This window comes from Rhinopithecus roxellana, chromosome 16 (genome assembly GCF_007565055.1).
Source record: "Rhinopithecus roxellana isolate Shanxi Qingling chromosome 16, ASM756505v1, whole genome shotgun sequence".
NCBI lineage: Eukaryota > Metazoa > Chordata > Mammalia > Primates > Cercopithecidae > Rhinopithecus > Rhinopithecus roxellana.
The window spans coordinates 114819522-114837626 of record NC_044564.1 but is presented as its reverse complement, the minus strand read 5'-3'; the positions used below and the strand labels follow the sequence as shown (position 1 = coordinate 114837626).

The following is an 18105-nucleotide window of genomic DNA, read 5'->3' as shown; positions in this document are numbered from 1 at the left end:
AAACCCCGTCTCTACTAAAAATACAAAAATTAGCCGGGCGTGGTGGTGCCTGCCTGTAATCCCAGCTACCCGAAAGCCTGAGGCGGGAGAATTGCTTGAACCCAGGAGGCGGAGGTTGCGGTGAGCCAAGATTGCACCATTGCACTCCAGCTTGGGCAACAAGAGTGAAACTCCGTCTGAATAAATAAATGCCAGGAAAGGTGCTGACAAATGGTAACCATAATTATTTATTGTCCTCTCTGTCCAGACTAAATATTCCCTTTCCATATTAAACATTTACCATTCTGCCAGATGCGTTGGCTCATGCCTGTAGTCCCAGCACTTTGGGAGGCTGAGGCAAGCAGATCACAAGGTCAGGAGTTCGAGACCATCCTGGCCAACATGGTGAAACCCTGTCTCTACTAAAAATAGAAAAATTAGCTTGGTGTGGTGGTGTGCACCTCTAGTCCCAGTTACTCAGGAGGCTGCGGCAGGAGAATCGCGTGAACCCGGGAGGTGGAGGTTGCAGCGAGCTGAGACCGCACCATTGTACTCCAGCCTGGGCAAAAGAGAGAGACTCTGTCTCAAAATAAAATAAATAAATAAAAATAAACGTTTACCATCCCTTCATCCATTCTTACATCTTATCCTCTAACCCTTTAGTCTTGTTTTGCTCTCCTTTGATTCCTTGTTATGGGTCTTTCAACTCTGGAAAGACAAAGAAGTAGTGTGAGAGGAAGCTAGAGGGCTAAATACATTTATTTTCATTTGTTATTCCCAATATTCCCTGTATTATTTCCGTTTCACAGATGAGGAAGCTGAGGGCTAGAGACATGCAGTACTTTGCCCAAAGTTACATACATATTAAGAAGAGCTGAGATACGAATCTGGGTCTGCCTGACTCAAAGCACTTTCCTTTGCATCATGTCACAAAGTCATAGACCATGACATTGTTTGTATCTTAAAGACCAGTTATTAACTTTCTGGCTCCAAGGAGATCCCCTGCCCAAGTGCCTAGGGGCAGTAGACAGCTGTCTCAGGGACAGTCCTAGCATGTGCTGGATTATTAGTGCATCAGCTGACACTTTTTCCCAGAAGGGAGAGAGGCAGCAAGTCAGAAAGTCCACGGGAATGAGTTGGGAGGGGGTTCTATGGAAGGGGGACAGGCTGCCAGGAGAAGGAAAGTACACGTGAGAAAATAGTAGGGCTCTGATGAGTTAGTAGGGTTCTGTTACCAATAAAATTGTTTCCATAAACTGTATGTGTGCTTGATGTCAAATTATGCATTTTAAGTAGAAAATAGATTAGTAAATGCTAGTGTTTGTAGAGGACTTTTTTTCAGTCTGATACGCCCTAATCAGATACTCTCAGCACCTAAGATACAGGCTGCTAAAATTCATTCATTCCTCGAACATTCATTGAACACTTCATTTTAGAGGCTGCCCCTCTAAAATGTCAAGGAATTTTCCAAAGACAGTTGACTTTTTTTCCAGGAAGGTGGATAAGCCCTTGGAACCCGGCCAATTGCATATTTAAAATTTAAATAAATGTATACATTTACTTACATATTTATGATTTAAATATATATACTTAAGGGCAAATGGATGCTGATTATTATTTATTTATTTATTTATTTATTTATTTATTTTTGAGACGGAGTCTTGCTCTGTTGCCCGGGCTGCAGTGCAGTGGCCGGATCTCAGCTCACTGCAAGCTCCGCCTCCCAGGTTTACGCCATTCTCCTGCCTCAGCCTCCCGAGTAGCTGGGACTACAGGCGCCCGCCACCTCGCCCAGCTAGTTTTTTGTATTTTTTTAGTAGAAGCGGGGTTTCACCGTGTTAGCTAGGATGGTCTCGATCTTCTGACCTCGTGATCCGCCCGTCTCGGCCTCCCAAAGTGCTGGGATTACAGGCTTGAGCCACCGCGCCTGGCCGGATGCTTATTATTAATGTTCTTCATTTTGGCACAAAAAAGTGTAGAACTCAGGTCACTTGGTGTTTTTATAATCCAACAGTGAGAAAAAAACTATTTCCAAATGGCCTTCTGAAAACATAATTATTAAAGAGCAGCTTTATCATTAGAAATGTAGACTGTGGCTGGTGCAATGACCCACGCCTGGAATTCCAGTGCTTTGGGAGGCTGAAGCGGGCAGATCACTTGAGGCCAGGAGTTTGAGACCAGCCAGACCAACATGGTGAAACCCCATCTCTGCTAAAAATACAAAAATTAGCTGGGTGTGGTGGTGCACACCTGTAATCCCAGCTACTCAGGAGGCTAAGGCAGGAGAATTGCTTGAACCTGGGAAGCAGAGGTTGCAGTGAGCTGAGATCGCGCCACTGCACTCCAGCTTGGGCCACAGAGCGAGACTCTGTCTCAAAAAAAAAAAAAAAGAAAGAAAAAAGAAAAAGAAAATAAAATCCTAGCTTTGGATCAGGGGGTTGGTGTTACCTGGCACTGCGTGTTCAGATGCTGGACTCAGTTCCCCTGGATTAATTTTTTGGTAACTGGCTAATTTCATGCAATAACAATGCAGATGTTTAAAATTAGGCTGCATGGAAGCTGTCTGTGATTCACCCTACATGAAAAACACAGGAAACAAAAACCATCGTACAGCATCATCCTGTTTTGGTAAAAATACCTCCATACACATGTCTGTACATTCATAGATAAAGGCTTGGAAGAAATATGGCAAAAATATTAACAGTGTTGTACCTGGGTATTGAGTTTAAAAATGAATTTATTTTCTTCTTTGTTCCTTTCTATATTTCTTGATTTCTTTTGCAGTGAAGATGTATCAGTTTTTTCAAATTTTATTTTTGAAATAGAGAATACATTCACAAAGTAATAATCAAGAGTCCAAAAGATTATACAATAAAAATTCCTTCTCTCGTCCCTGTCTGCCTTCCATCTGGCTCCCTCCAGAGGTAAACAGTGTGACCAGCAACTAGTGTATCCTGTTAGAGACTTTATGCACATATAAGCAAATACATGTTTGTTTTTTCCTATTATCACTTTTACAACCAAAATAAAACTACCTTGATTTTGAAGAAAAGGCTGTAGAAGACGCTTTGATTATATAAAAAGATGAAAAGTGAAAAACAGAGGCTGGAAAACTACATACAGTGTGACATTTTATATGAAATTATATAAAATAATTATATACATTATTTTAAAATATATAAAATATATATTTAAAATATAAAGAGAGAGAAAAGTTATAATCCAAATGTCTGGCCAATTATCTCTGTGTCTAAAGTTTTAGGTGAGTTTATTTGCTGTCTCTTTTTTTTTTTTTTTTTTCTTGCAACAGAGCCTCACTCTGTTGCCCAGGCTGGAGTGCAGTAGCACGATCTCGGCTCACTGCAACCTCCACCTCCCAGATTCAAGCAATTCTCCTGCCTCAGTCCCCCGAGTAGCTGGGATTACAGGCATGTGCCACCACACCTGGCTAATTTTTGTATTTTTAGTATAGGCAGAGTTTCACCATGTTAGCCAGGCTGGTCTCGCACTCCCGACCCTGTTATCCACCCGCCTCAGCCTCCCAAAGTTCTGGGATTACAGGTGTGAGCCTACCACGCCCAGCCTGAAAACCAAGATTTTTCATTAAATTTGGTGCCAAAATTTACCTGATCTTGTGAAGTTTATTCTTTTTGGTGTCAATATTCATAATAAACTGCAGGATATTAATGTTTGAATATAGGGTACTGCCCCAGATCCCACTGGGAGAACTGGGAGAGTTGGCAAATGCATCATCTTACCTTCCTAAAATATGAACAATTCTGAATTCTGAAATACACTTGGAACCAAAGGTTTTGAATAAGGGATTGTGACTTGCAAAGCAAATTCAGATGCTGCACACAGTAGAGGCCGGGGGTGCCCATCCCCAGGTTGGGATTCACATTGCCCTGCCTAGGGGTCAGGTTCTTGGGAGCCTTTATGAATCCGAAGCTGAATATAATCAGAAGGCGTCAAGAAGTATATGTTGGAGGTATTTCTCCTAAATCAGTACTCTTCACTTGTAATGTCTCTAAATCTCCCAGGGATCTCGTAAAAATGCAAATTCTGCCTCTGTAGGTCTGGAGTAGGTCTGAGATTTTGCATTTCTTTTTTTTTTTTTCTTTTTTCTTTTCTTTTTTTTTTTTTTTTTTTTTTTTGAGACGTAGTCTCGCCCTGTTGCCCAGGCTGGAGTGCAATGGTACAATTTTGGCTCACTGCAATCTCCACCTCCCAGGTTCAAGCTATTCTCCTGCCTCAGCCTCCCGAGTAGCTGGGATGACAGGCGCCCGTTACCACGCCCAGCTAATTTTTGTATTACAGGCGCCTGTTACCATGCCCAGCTAATTTTTGTATTTTCAGTAGAGACGGGGTTTCGCCATGTTGTCCAGGCTGGTCTCGAACTCCTGACCCCAAGGGATCCGCCTGCCTCAGTCTCCCAGAGCCGTGATTACAGGCATGAGCCACCAAGTCCGGCCAGATTTTGCATATCTAACAATCTCTAATTGAAGCCTAAGCTGCCGGAACTGTCCTAAATGCTAGACAAGCCTCAGGCAAGGCTCTGAGTGATGATGACATGGTGGCCCCCTAGGGAGAGTTGTCCTCCGCCCTTGACTGGGACCTGCTAAACACTGACCATCCCGGATTCTAAACCTGCTGCAGTCATCACCTTTTCTCCATCCTTCTGCCTCCTGCCACCTCTTCCTTCCCAGACGGGTTAAAACCACCCCACGCCTCTGCTCCAGACCTTGGCTGGGCTCCACCGAGTCTCATGACTGTTCACTCACCCAGGTCTAAGGTACTGCTTAGGTGAGGTGCTTTTCCGGATGGCTGACCTTGCCCCCAAAAAGCATGAACTTTATAAATTAGTTCAACTCTCAAGTTCCTGAGATGCCTCACTATCTCTCCCAGGTATCTCCCTGGAAAAATTTTCCAGTGTTGGAAAAGCACTCCTTAGCCTGACCACCCACACACATGATGATAATACACGGACTCACTAGACAATTAGTGACCTGGAAAAAGGCCATGACTTTTTAAATTTTATTTCTTTTTTTGAGACAGAGTTTCGCTCTTGTCTCAAAAAACTTGTCGCCCAGCCTGGAGTGCAATGGCGCAATCTTGGCTCACTGCAACCTCCGCCTCCTGGGTTCAAGTGATTTTCCTGCCTCAGCCTACTGAGTAGCTGGGATTACAGGCACCCACCACCACGCCTGGCTAATTTTTATATTTTTAGTAGAGATGGGGTTTCACCATGTTGGTCAGGCTGGTCTTGAACTCCTGACCTCAAGTGATTTGCCTGCCTCAGCCTCCCAAAGTGCTGGAATTACAGGCCACGCCTGGCCATGACTTATTTTATTTTTATTTCAATGCTTACAATGTCATGACTGACTTCTTACCTGCCCTACCTGCTCATCTTTTTAAGTTCTGGATACCCTGGTTGCAGAATACTCAGACTTAACTTACTCTCTCTCTTTTTTTTTTTTTTTTTTTTCTCTGTCGCCCGGACTGGAGTGCAGTGGCCAGATCTCAGCTCACTGCAAGCTCCGCCTCCCAGGTTTACCCCATTCTCCTGCCTCAGCCTCCCGAGTAGCTGGGACTACAGGCGCCCGCCACCTAGCCCGGCTAGTTTTTGTATTTTTTAGTAGAGACGGGGTTTCACCGTGTTAGCCAGGATGGTCTCGATCTCCTGACCTCGTGATCCGCCCGTCTCGGCCTCCCAAAGTGCTGGGATTACAGGCTTGAGCCACCGCGCCCGGCCTTAACTTACTCTCTAAGTGAACTTTCTTACTACAAAAGTAATACATATTTGAGAACTTAGAAAATATAAGAAGAAAGTGATAACATGAAAACATGAGTGGCCAGCACCCAGAGATAAATATTGTGACATTTTGCCTCACGGCCTTGCAGTCTTTATACATAAATTATGCTTTACAAAAACTGGCTTATGCTACATACTCTCTCTTTCCTTTTCTTTTCCTTCCCCTCCCTCTCTTCCATCCTTTCTTCCTCCCTCCCTCCCTTCCTTCCTTCCTTCTCCCTCTCTTTTCTTCTTTTCTTTTCTTTCTTTTTTACTTTTCTTTCTTTCACAGGGTCTTTGCTCTGTTGCCCAGGCTAGAGTGCAGTCGTGAGATCTGGGATCACTGCAGCCTTGGCTTTCTGGGTTCAAGTGACTCTCCCACTTCAGCCTCCTGAGTATCTGAGACAACAGGCATGTACCACCACACCCAGCTAATTTTTTATTTTTTGATTTTTTGTAGCAACGGGGTTGCTGGTCTTGAACTCCTGGGCTCAAGCAATCCTCCAACCTCGGCCTCCCAAAGTGCTGGGATTACAGGCGTGTGCCCAGCCAACATGCACCTTTTTTTTTTTTTTTTTTTTTTTTTTTTTTGAGCTGGAGTTTCTCTCTGTTGCCTGGGCTGGAGTGCAGTGGCGTGATCTCAGCTTACTGCAACCTCTGCCTCCCAGGTTCAAGTGATTCTCCTGCCTCCTTGGCCTCCCAAGTAGCTGGGATTACAGGCACCCGCCACCACGCCTGGCTAATTTTTTTTTTAGTATTTTTTTTTTTGCAGAGACGGGGTTTCACCATATTGGCCAGGCTGGTCTCAAACTCCTGACCTTGTTATCCACCCGCCTTGGCCTCCCAGAGTGCTGGGATTACAAGCGTGAGCCACCCACCACGCCCTGCCAACATGCACCATTTTTAAACTGCTTTCCCCCTCCATTTACAGTATACTGTGACCACTTTTACAAGTTAATGAAAATCTTTCTATATCATCATTTTAAATGATTATGTAGTTTTTCACTTAATTGATGGGGTTTTGGAGTGTTTTCAATCATTTGGGATTAAAATAAAACTACAATGAATGTCCTCACTCAACCAAAATTATCTTTTTGATACTTCTGGGGAATTACATAATCAGGTCAAAGTAGATGAACTTTATGTTTTCTTATGTTGCCAAGTCAGAAAGCATGAATTCCAAACTCTCAAATACAAACCAGGTTCTTTGGACTAAATCAGTGTCTCGAAACCCCACTAACCTCAGTTAACCAGTAGTGACACCGAAAAGCAGGGAATTCCAGAGCTGAGAGGAACTTCGAGGCCATCGGTGATCAAATACCTCTCATCTCCAGCTCAGAAAGAGGAGAATTACTCAGACATTTTGTTTAGAGATCTAAAACTTCCCAAAGTCCATAGTTTTATTTTCACACAATTCCAGGCTAACTTAAAATCAGCATTTTCGCATTATTCTTTCATTCAATATTTATATATTTATAATCAGGGGATTCGATCAATAGGGGATTGGTGAAGTGATTTATGGTACAGTCATTCAATGAAATCTGATACACCATTAAAAAACTGAAGAAGGTCTTATTATTATTATTACTATTATTTTTATTTGAGACAGAGTCTTGCTCTGTTGCCCAGGCTGGAGTGCAGTGGTACAATCTCAGCTCACTGCAACCTCAGCCTCCCACGTTCAAGCGATTCTCCTGCCTCAGCCTCCTGAGTAGCTGGGACTACAGGTATGCACCGTGACACCAGCTAATTTTTGTATTTTTAGTAGAAATGGGGTTTCACCATGTTGGCCAGGCTGGTCTTGAACTGCTGACCTCAAGTGATCTACCCGCCTTGGCCTCCCAAAGTGCTGGGATTATAGGTGTGAGTCACCGCGGCGGGCCAAAACCGAAGAAGGTCTTCATGTACTAATACAGAATGATATCTCAAATACATCAGCAAATGAAAAAAGAAAAATGCAGAACAGGGTACATAATACGCACATTTGTGTAAAAAGGAGGTAAGGGAATACATAGATGTTTCGCCATGGACATGCTGTTTGTGTATGCATAAAACATCTTTGGAAAGATACACAACAAACTGATAGTATAATACTTTGATTTCCAGGGAAACTAGGTGGCTGCGAAGAGAAAGTTTTCACTGTGAAATCACACCTTTCACGTGGTCAACCATGTAAATATATTACCTATTTAAAAATCAAATGTGGGAGCGGTGGCTCAAGTGTAATCCTAGCACTTTTGGCAGGTGGATTGCTGGAGCCCAGGAGTTTGAGACCAGCCTAGGCAACATGGAGAAACCCCATCTTTACAAGAAATACAAAAATTAGCCAGCCACGGTGGCATGCACCTGTAGTCCCAGGTACTCAGGAGACAGAGGTGGCAGGATTGCCTGATCCCAGGAGGTTGAGGCTGCAGTGAGCTGAGATCATGCCCTGCACCCCAGCCTGGATGACAGAGTGAGACTCTGTCTCAAAATACATAAATACATAAAAATTACTGTAAAAAAAAAACACACACACAAAATGAGGGGACTAGGGCGTTTGATTACATCACCAAGCAGATACATTTATTTACTTATTTCTCAAGTACTGCTGAAAACGTCAGTAAAGAAATAAGGGGCCAGGCGTGGTGGCTCACACCTGTAATCTCAGCACTTTGGGAGGTCGAGGAGGGTGGATCACCTGAGGTCAGGAGTTCAAGACCAACCTGGCCAACATGGCGAAACCTTGTCTCTACTAAGAATGTAAAAATTACCCAGGCATGGTGGCGCGCACCCATAGTCCCAGCTACTCGGGAGGCTGAGGGAGGAGAATTGCTGGAACCAGGGAGATCGGGGTTACAGTGAGCCAGTATCGCCCCACTGTACTCTAGCCTGGGCAACAGAGTAAGAATACATCAAGAAAGAAAGAAAGAAAAAGAAAGAAGAAAGAGAGAGAGAGAAGAGAAGAGAAGAGAGGACCATAGGTACAAAAAGAATAGGTACAAAAAGAATTTGAGCAGGAACAAAAGATGGGCCATGTGAACAGACTGGTAGTATAACAATAATAGTTCTGGTTAACATTTACTGAGTTACTGTGTGCCAGGCACTGTGCTATTATGCGATCTCGACGTATATTACCTCGTTTCATCTACAGATCAAGTAGGTAGGGTACTATGGCCATTTTCAGGTGAGGAAACTGAGGCTGGCAGATGTTAACTAATTTGCTCAAGTCTCCATCGCTAGTTAAATGGAGTTTGGATTCTCAGTGAGGACTGAACTCTGGCCTAGAAGTGTGCCTTGCTTGAGAACCCTGGCTCTTCAGGCAGATGCTCAACTGTCTCCCGACTATTTTTCTGCTGTATTAGTGGCCGCTTTTGTTAGTATTTTGCAAGAGCTGTTTGTATTTTGGTTGCAGGGGCTCAACATAGGGAAAGATCTATCTGGGCAGAAGCCAGGAGTCCAGGCGGGTCAGCGCGCAGAGGACAGTGGAATCCGAGGGGATGGCAGGAGATCAACCGAACCCAGAACAGAGCCCTGCAAGGATGACTGCACTTGACCCCCTCAGAGAAAAAAGCCAGAGTCACTCACAGGAGAAAGACAAAGCAGCCAAAGCTTCCCGGGTGTACAGGAAGTCCAAAGTCATCAGAAGGAAGAAGAAAACCTGAAACAATGAGAGCTGGCCAAGCGCCGCTAAGACCTATGCAAATGAGACCCACCCACGCTGCCTGGAATTCGGGCCTGGGAAGTCAGAAAACAAAGTACATGCCTGCAGGGCTGCAGGGAAGGCAGGCAGAGGAGGCGGCTCCGAGGGAGCAGGTAAGGAGACAGAGAGGGTCGCGGAGGGACGGGTCACAGGGCCCCAGAGTCCGGAGAGGCAGCAGCCCTGAAGCGCGCGGCAGGTGAACTCTGGCCTGGGAGGGCAGGCTACTGGGTTCATCTTTCAAACTCAGCCACTCTTTAGCTGGGAAGCCTTCGGCAAGTCGCCTCAACTTTCTGAGCCTTGGCTTCCTCATCTAGAAAATGGGTCTAACAATAATCATGCTAACCAGAGTTGCGTGTCTTCTGTAATTCTACTGGGCACCTTATAGACTATTCCTTCCCCAGAGCAACCCTGTAGGAGCGGGATGATTACCCTTTTTTATGGAGGAAAATGAAGTTCAGAGAGGTTAAGCCATTTGTCCAAGACAAATGGTTCCAAATCTGGTTACAAAGCCGGCACACTTTGTACTCCCCATTCAGCCTCTCTCACAGGGTGGTGTTAGAGTATGAAATGGCCTTCTGCAAACAAAATATCCTAAAAGGCAAGTAACCTATCTAGATGGATCACCACACTTAGATCTTAGCAAGGGCCAGGAACCTCTGTAAACTGTGAAGTGCTATGAAATGCCAGTTCCTGGGTGAAAACAATGGAGTGATGCTGGAGACAACTGATATTTGGTGATGACTTGTTCACAGACCAAGGAGATGACTTTGTGACAGTATTTAGGATTTACTGTAGCTGAGATGTCCTGGCTTGGGGTGGGGGTGATATGTGGCCAGAGTCTCTCCCCAGCTGATCCTGAAACAACAGGATCCCTGGGAGAGCAGCACAGATAAAGATCCAGGCAATAATGATCCTTCCTCCTCTTGGACAGCCTTTTACAGCTCTGGCCATGGAATTTCAGAGAATGTAGGTCTGATCTGGGGGGAAACAGGAGATCTTGACGTGTAGTAATACAAGCTTACTGGAGTGAAGTTAGAATTTTCAGGTAAGAGAATTAAAAAAAAAAAAAAACAACAAACTTACAATCTTGCCCCCAGAGATAACCACTGCTAATATTTGGTTATTTATCTTTCCAGACATTTTTTTCCATTGCGCACACCTTTTTGAAAATTGGATTATATTGTAATATGGTTTTGTTGCTGGTTCTTTTTTGCTTAATGACATTATATCCTAGGCATATATCCATATTAATAGTTTTACCACATCATATTAAAGGCTACATCATATCTCTTCCTATGGATGGAGCAGAATCTACTTAATCAATGTCTTATTACCGGATGATGACGTAGTTCTCCATACGTCACTGTTAAACCAGAGCCCGGATGGGCATCTCTGTACTCACATCTTTGCAGAAGTCCTTGATGATTTCCATGGAATCAATTCCCAGTGGGGGAAAATGATGAGTCAGGGTTACATACAGTTTAAGGCTTCTGATAAGTATAAAAGGTCTGCTTCTAACACACTCTGGGATTCAGGAGCTCCTCAAAGCTTGATGCAGAGAACTTTGTTGTGGCTTTGAAGTCAGCCTTGACCCTTTCTTTCTCTCAAATCCATTTGCATTAATAATTTCCGTTGCCTCATATATCCATAACAATGCTTTGGTCAATAGTGGATTACGTATGTGATGGTGGCCACATAAGATTATAATACCATATATTTACCGTGCCTTTTCTAAGTTTATGTTGAAATACACACATAATTATCATTGTGTTACAATACCTATAGTATTCAGAACCTAATAAGTTGTATGGGTTTGTAGCCTAGGTGCAACAGGCTAGACCACATAGCCTAGGCATGTAGCAGGCTCTACCATCTAGGTTTGTGTAAATACACTCTGTGCTGTTCACACAACGATGGGTTTCTCAGAACATATTCCCGTTGTTAGGTGCTATGTCGCTTTGTAGTCTTTACTGGGTGCTGGGCTCTAACTAAAAGCTTTACTAGTTTTGGCTTCCTTTTCACAAGGGGAAATAGAGGCACAGAGAGGTCAAGCAATTCAACTGGAATCACAGACATGGATTCCAGTTGAATTGCCATGGATCTGGCGTCATGAACCTTGACATAAACTATAACTGGATCCCTAGAGCTCCACTGCTTCTTGGGAAGTGGGTTTGATTCTGTCCCTAAAGATATCACTTATCCCATCCCCTTTTATCTTCTCCACCACTGCCTAACCTGCACCACCATCGAATGCCTGAGCCACACTGCTACAGCCCGAACAGGTGTTCCCTTCCCGGTCTTGTCCCCCTCAGTCTGTCCTCTGCTCTGCAGCTAGAATCGTGTTTTAAAAATGGAAATAGGATCAGGTACCTTATCCTACCGCTCACCCCTGTAATAAAATCCAGATGAGCTTCTGAGCTCACAGGTCCTGCGTCCTGTCCCTCCCCACCTTGCCTACCCTGGCTGCAGCCACCACAGCTTGATCACCCTGGGCTCCTTTCACTTTCTCAGATTGGAAGAATTTTTCTCGTCTCAGAGCTACACATGCTGTTCCCCGGGCCTGCAACGCTCTTCCTCCACTCTGCGTGGCTGGATTCTTATATACTTTGGTCTCAGCTCTTCTGTCACCTCTTTGCAGAAACATTCTCTGGTGGTCTCATCGGGAGCAGCGACCAAGCACCCGAAGCCCATTTTCCTTTTTGCCTTTTATTAACAACCATTAAAACTGTGCATTTATTGATTGCCCATTACTCATTAAATGTCTCTTTGCCTCACTACACTCTAAATGTCATAAGGTCAAAGACAATGTCTATTTTATTCACCCTAATACCCAATAATACCTTGCACAGCACCTGGGCTAGAGTAAGCCCTCAATAATGACCGAGTGGATGAATGGACTGCAGAAGAAAGCACTGGTGCAGAGCCCTGGTAAACTACCCTGGTTTCGCTTAGGGCTCCGTCTCCCTCCACATATCTTCATTTCCTCCTTCCCTGTTTGGAGCAGTGCCAGAGGTCTAGAAGAAAACCAGGAAGCCACGGGTCAAAGAATATAAAGAGCAGGTTTTGCTTCAGACATCGACTCAGTCAGGATAGATGATATCATATCATATCAGGGGCTTTAGGGAGACTCCCTTCCCCCCAGTTCCCCTCTTGCACCGTTCCTGGATTTCTACCATGAGTCTTCTGGCTGTGAGGGATTCCCGATCACATGCAAACACTTATTATCTAGCTAGTAGCACACACTGAGTAGGTGGACGGTGTGGATGTAGCCTTCCGTCTTTTCGAAAACCATGAGTCTGAAGACAAGGGTCCCATGTTACCATTAACTAGCTGGGTGACTTTGGGTGAGTCACTTCTTGTCTCTCATCTGCAAAATGAGTAGTTCAGATGGAGAATTGGTTTTTAAACTTTTTCTTTTCCCCAGCAGCTCAACTCTTTAGATTATTCAAATGACCTATATGAAAAACAGAGAAAAGCCAAGTATTTCTGGTTGAAATGGAGAAGCAGGGCTGGAGTGCGCGTCCCTCCAACTCCCCACTTTAACTCCCTAAGGTTGGTGGGATGACCAACTCTAAGATCTCAGAAGGCTGACCAGCTGTGTGCTAAGAACAAAGCAGAAGGCAGCAAGGTTTGTACACGCTGCTTGCAGTTATTTAGGCACATTAAAAGATCAGTGGGTGACTGGACTGAATCTGATAGTCTGAGCTTTTAAGCTTCCAAGTAGGTGACTTTCACAGCAACCGAAGTGCTGAGCAGGCAGCCCCTTTGTGCAAGGAGGAGGTTCCAGCCACTTTCGAAGAGAAATGAGGACCCCAGAAAGAGGAAGCCCAAAAGACTCCCTTACCCTCTCCACATCTAGAAAGAGGAAATTGTCACCCTACCTTTCCAGACCAGGGACTCCAGGTCTTGAAGGGACTGCCCACAATCTCACAGGTGTTTGGCTTCCAGGTTCAATTAGTTACCATGCCCTGGGGGGAACTCAGGTCCCCCATCTCCCTCCCCACCCCGCCCCCCAGGAAGCTCTCTGGCCTTGGCTCCAAGCAGGTGTGCTCAAGAGGCTGCAGACTGGGCCACCTGGCAGCCCCAGGTGCTGCGTGCCTGCTGCCATGGAGACAGGCCCCTGGGTTGGTGGCAAGAAGGCAGTCTCCCAAAGCTTTGCCAATTCAGGGGAGGGAGCGACTGGAGCCTCAGGCCCTCCAGTGCAGTCTGCCTGACCACCCTGGAACCCACAGAAGCCCAGGTGCGTGCCCTGAAGGTTTCCCAGGACAAAGGGAGGGAGGAGGAGCCAGGGTAGGCAGAGGACCGGGAAGAGGCTTTGGAAGGGGAAGAGGCTCTGGGAGGGCTGATCTGGGAAATGGGTCAGGGGAGCTTCTGCAAGCCTTCCAGGTAGGGAGAAAAGTCTTTCCAGGGGTCCCCTTGCCAGGCCAAGGACTGGGTGAGTAGGATCTGGAGGGTTGGCCCTCTAGCTCAAGGGGAGGAGGGAAAGAGGGCTGGCATTTGTCCCCATAGGAGGGACAGACCAGGGAATTCACAAAACCCATCTCTGCGCTAGTCAGGGATTTGAGGTAGCAGGGAAGGAAACATTTGTCCTCTAGCAAAATCCGCAGACTGCGGCGTATCCCCAGCTCCCTGGGTTCAGGGCAGCCACGGGCACAGACACCGACCATAAGGGGCATTTGCATCCAGCTCCAAAGCCCGGGGCGCCGTCTCCTCCAATGCCGGCTCACTTGGGGGCTCTTGGTAGGTGTGGCCCAGGCCTTCACCTTGACGGAGGGGAGGCTGCAGGAGCATTCGACTCCACTCGATGGCTTAGGAACTGGTGATCAAGAACAAAACGCTTTTGAACCTGAGCAAAACATGGTGATGACACCTTTCAACACCCACAGAACACTTTGCCCCAGGCCAAGCACAGGGATGGGGTTTCATGGCTGTTCCTTTGCTCCTTTCCCCATTCTGCCAGGACGTCTCCCGCGAGGCCTCCCTGTGTGTGGCTGAGGATGGCTGAGCAGGAGGGCCGGGAGCTTGAGGCCAAGTGCCCCATCTGCTGGAATCCCTTCAACAACACGTTCCATACCCCCAAAATGCTGGATTGTTGCCACTCCTTCTGCGTGGAATGCCTGGCCCACCTCAGCCTGGTGACTCCAGCCCAGCGCCGCCTGCTGTGCCCGCTCTGTCGCCAGCCCACGGTGCTGGCCTTGGGGCAGCCCGTCACTGACTTGCCCACGGACACTGCCATGCTCACCCTGCTCTGCCTGGAGCCGCACCACGTCATCCTGGAAGGCCGTCAGCTGTGCCTCAAGGACCAGCCCAAGAGCCGCTACTTCCTGCGCCAGCCTCGAGTCTACACGCTGGACCTCGGCCCCCAGCCTGGGGGCCAGACTGGGCCGCCCCCAGACACGGCCTCTGCCACTGTGCCTATGCCCATCCCCGTCCCCAGCCACTACTCTCCGAGGGAGTGTTTCCGCAACCCTCAGTTCCGCATCTTTGCCTACCTGATGACCGTCATCCTCAGTGTCACTCTGTTGCTCATCTTCTCCATCTTTTGGACCAAGCAGTTCCTTTGGGGGGTGGGGTGAGTGCTGTTCCCAGACAAGGAACCAAACTTTTTTCGGTTGCTGCTGGGCATGGTGACTGCAGAGCCTCATTTGGTATTGTCTTCCTTTGTAGTGTTGTTTATTTTACAATCCAGGGATTGTTGAGACCACGTATTTGCTTCTGGGAACAATTAAAAACAAACAAACAAACGAAAAGCTTGAAGGACTAGGAGATGTGGAGCAACCTCCGGGTGTGAGTGTGGCATCATGGAAGGGCAGACAAGCAGTTCTGACCACAGAGCTCCACAGCAAGTTGTGCCAAAGGGCTGTACAATGGTATCCAGGAACCTGACTAGCTCGCATAGCAAGTTGCATTTCTCACTGGAGCTGCTTCAAACTCAGTGCATTTTTTTTTTGCATTGCTCTTTTTACTATGGGTTGCTAAAAAAAAAAAAAAATTGGCAAGTGAGCTTGAATTCTGTGGGTAAATGTGTGTTTGTTTCTTTTCAGCTTTCTCTTTGGATGTCTTGCCACCAGTTGCAGTAAAACTGTTCTGCATTCATTAATTCATTCACTTATTCATTCTACGACCATTTACTGGGCTGGTGCTGAGTGCCAGAACTAAGGGAAGAGAAGAGTAGGATTATCCAGGGGTGGCAGATGGCCCTTACTAGCAGGAAGGGGTGTGCTCATTCAGCTGCTGCTTCTATGAGACCACCTCTTGCCACCATGTAGTTCATGGAGTGTTAGGTGAAATCTAACGGTGAAAGATGTTACATCAGTGGACTAGGGGAAGTCTGGGATTTGGAGGAATAGGTCTTTCTTCCTCCAGGCAGATACAGAGGCCCTGATTAGAATGGACACAGGGTAGAGTTCTGATTCCCCTCCCCCAAGCTCCATAATCCTGGCTTCAAGAAGATGGAAACTCTGGACAGAGGCAAAGGCTTAGCTCCCATCCTGGATTTCACGATAGACTCCAGGAACCAATCAGACAGAATTTGGGGGCTCAGGCTGTTGCTTGGTAAGTTGCAACTTTGCAGTGTCTAAAACCCTGATTTCTGTTTCCCCAGTTTCAACCTTGCCTGGTGGCTTAAGGCTCTGACACAATTTTAGAGTGGTTAAGATACCATCACAGCCTGGGCACAGTGGCTCACGCCTGTAATCCCCAGCAAAGATGAGCTGGGCGTGGTGACGCGTGCCTGTAATCCCAGCTGCTGGGGAGGCTGAGGCAGGAGAATTGCTTGAACCCAGGAGACGGAGGTTGCAGTGAGTCAAGATTGCGCCACTGCACTCCAGCCTGGGTGACAGAGTGAAACTCTGTCTCGGGGTGGGGGGAGGGGAAGATATCATTGTACAAAAAAGATACCATCACAAATATATAAGGATAACATTTTGAGGTTTTGTGGGTTTTTTTTCATATGTGGAATAAGCTTTCAGAGGCCAGAATTTGAGTTGGTTGATTTGCTGCAAATAATGTTAGATTCCCCCCAGGGGTTTTAATGTACATCAAAATATCCAAGACGTATATTTCACATTTAGAAAAACCAAACGGTTTTAAGCTCCAATATAAAGAAAAATTCTCCATTACAAAGTTGGAAAACTGCCTACATACTCCTCTAGGGGACTAGCAACTGTCTCTCCATTTGTGCCGTCAAAGATAATGACACTAAAGCTGGGACTCCACCTTTCCCCATTTACTTCATTTCTTTTTTTTTTTTTTTTTCTTTTGTGAGAAGGAGTCTCGCTCTGTCGCCCAGGCTGGAGTGCAGTGGCGCCATCTCGGCTCACTGCAAGCTCCGCCTCCCGGGTTTACGCCATTCTCCTGCCTCAGCCTCCCGAGTAGCTGGGACTACAGGCGCCCGCCACCTCGCCCGGCTAGTTTTTTTTTTGTATTTTTTAGTAGAGATGGGGTTTCACTGTGTTAGCCAGGATGGTCTCGATCTCCTGACCTCGTGATCCACCCGTCTCGGCCTCCCAAAGTGCTGAGATTTCAGGCTTGAGCCACCGCGCCCGGCCTACTTCATTTCTTTACACAGCTTTGCTCCTTAAACGTGTGGCAGCTAAGTTAGGCAATGATCTCACCATGTCCCCTGAGCTAAGTGGACAGGCAAGGGCAGCTCAGGACAGGAGGAGCTGAGGAAAGCCCAGGAACACTGGCCTCTGCACTAGGGCCTACTAATCTCAGCAAGCTGAATCCCCACTCTACAGATGAAACTGAGGCTCCATGAGTTTAGCTACCTTGTTCAAGGTCACCCAGCTAGTAGGTGGGAGAGTCTTTTCAGTCAAAAAAGAACTTAGATCCTTGGAGTGGTTGATACACCACCCAAATAAGACAAGATGTAAGTTTGAGGGTTTTTCTGATAGGTGAGGATATACAGTCATCCCTTGATATTCAGGGGGAAATGGTCCCAGGACCTCCTGAAGATTCCTGAATACGAGGATGCTCAAGTCCTTGATATAAAATGGTGTACGTGTTTGCATATAACCTAGACACATCCTCCTGTATACTTTAATTCATCTGTTAATTATTTACAATACCTAATACAATGTAAATGCTATGTGAAGTTGCTATACTGTATTGTTTAGGGGATAACAAGAAAAAAAAGTCTGTATATATTCAGTAGTGTATTTTCGACTTATGGTTGGTTGAATCCTTGATGTGGAACCCGCCGGTACAGATGGAGGGCTGCCTGAACATTATGGTGTCTCCTGTTTTCACATTCAGTAGCTCCAGCCTTGGGGCAGCCCCATCCTCTTCGAATGGATCTGGAAATGCACGGGAGCATCTTCTGGAGGGGGTGAACTGCGCTGCTGACATTTAGGGCTCAGAGGTCTGGGATACTAACACCTGCTGCAATACTTATGTTGCCACAGTTCCACAGGATGAAAGATCATCTGACTACAAATGCAAATAGCTATCTTGTTGATAACAATAGGCTCCTCATCCATTCGGGATGTGGGGGAGTTACTTTAACTCCATTGGGCATGAGCTCAGAGATGGAAGTGACTTGTCAAAAGAGCAGTATACAAGGTGGGCACAGTGGCCCATGCCTGTATCTCAGCTACTCAGGAGGCTTAGGCAGGATGATCATTTGAACCTAGGAGTTAGAGATCCCATC

At 46.2% G+C, this 18105-nt stretch overlaps 1 protein-coding gene across 6 annotated transcripts; it reads left to right on the top strand.

Moving 5' to 3' along the window:
- The first annotated feature begins 9439 nt into the window (after positions 1-9439).
- Positions 9440-15552, top strand: RNF183 (ring finger protein 183). Of its 6 annotated transcripts, none has more exons than XR_004054025.1 (3): positions 9491-9565; positions 10384-10497; positions 11964-12192. XR_004054025.1 is itself a non-coding variant. In XM_010370467.2 (3 exons), exon 3 carries the CDS (start codon positions 14450-14452, stop codon positions 15026-15028), a length of 579 nt encoding a protein of 192 aa, XP_010368769.1. In that variant the 5' UTR covers positions 9491-9565; positions 10384-10497; positions 14413-14449; the 3' UTR covers positions 15029-15179. The 6 variants fall into 6 exon arrangements, 4 of the variants coding, with proteins under 4 accessions (XP_010368769.1, XP_010368770.1, XP_010368771.1 ...); XM_010370467.2 differs by lacking the exon at positions 11964-12192 and adding an exon at positions 14413-15179; XR_004054026.1 differs by lacking the exon at positions 10384-10497 and having other exon boundaries at positions 9440-9565.
- Positions 15553-18105: the final 2553 nt, after the last annotated feature.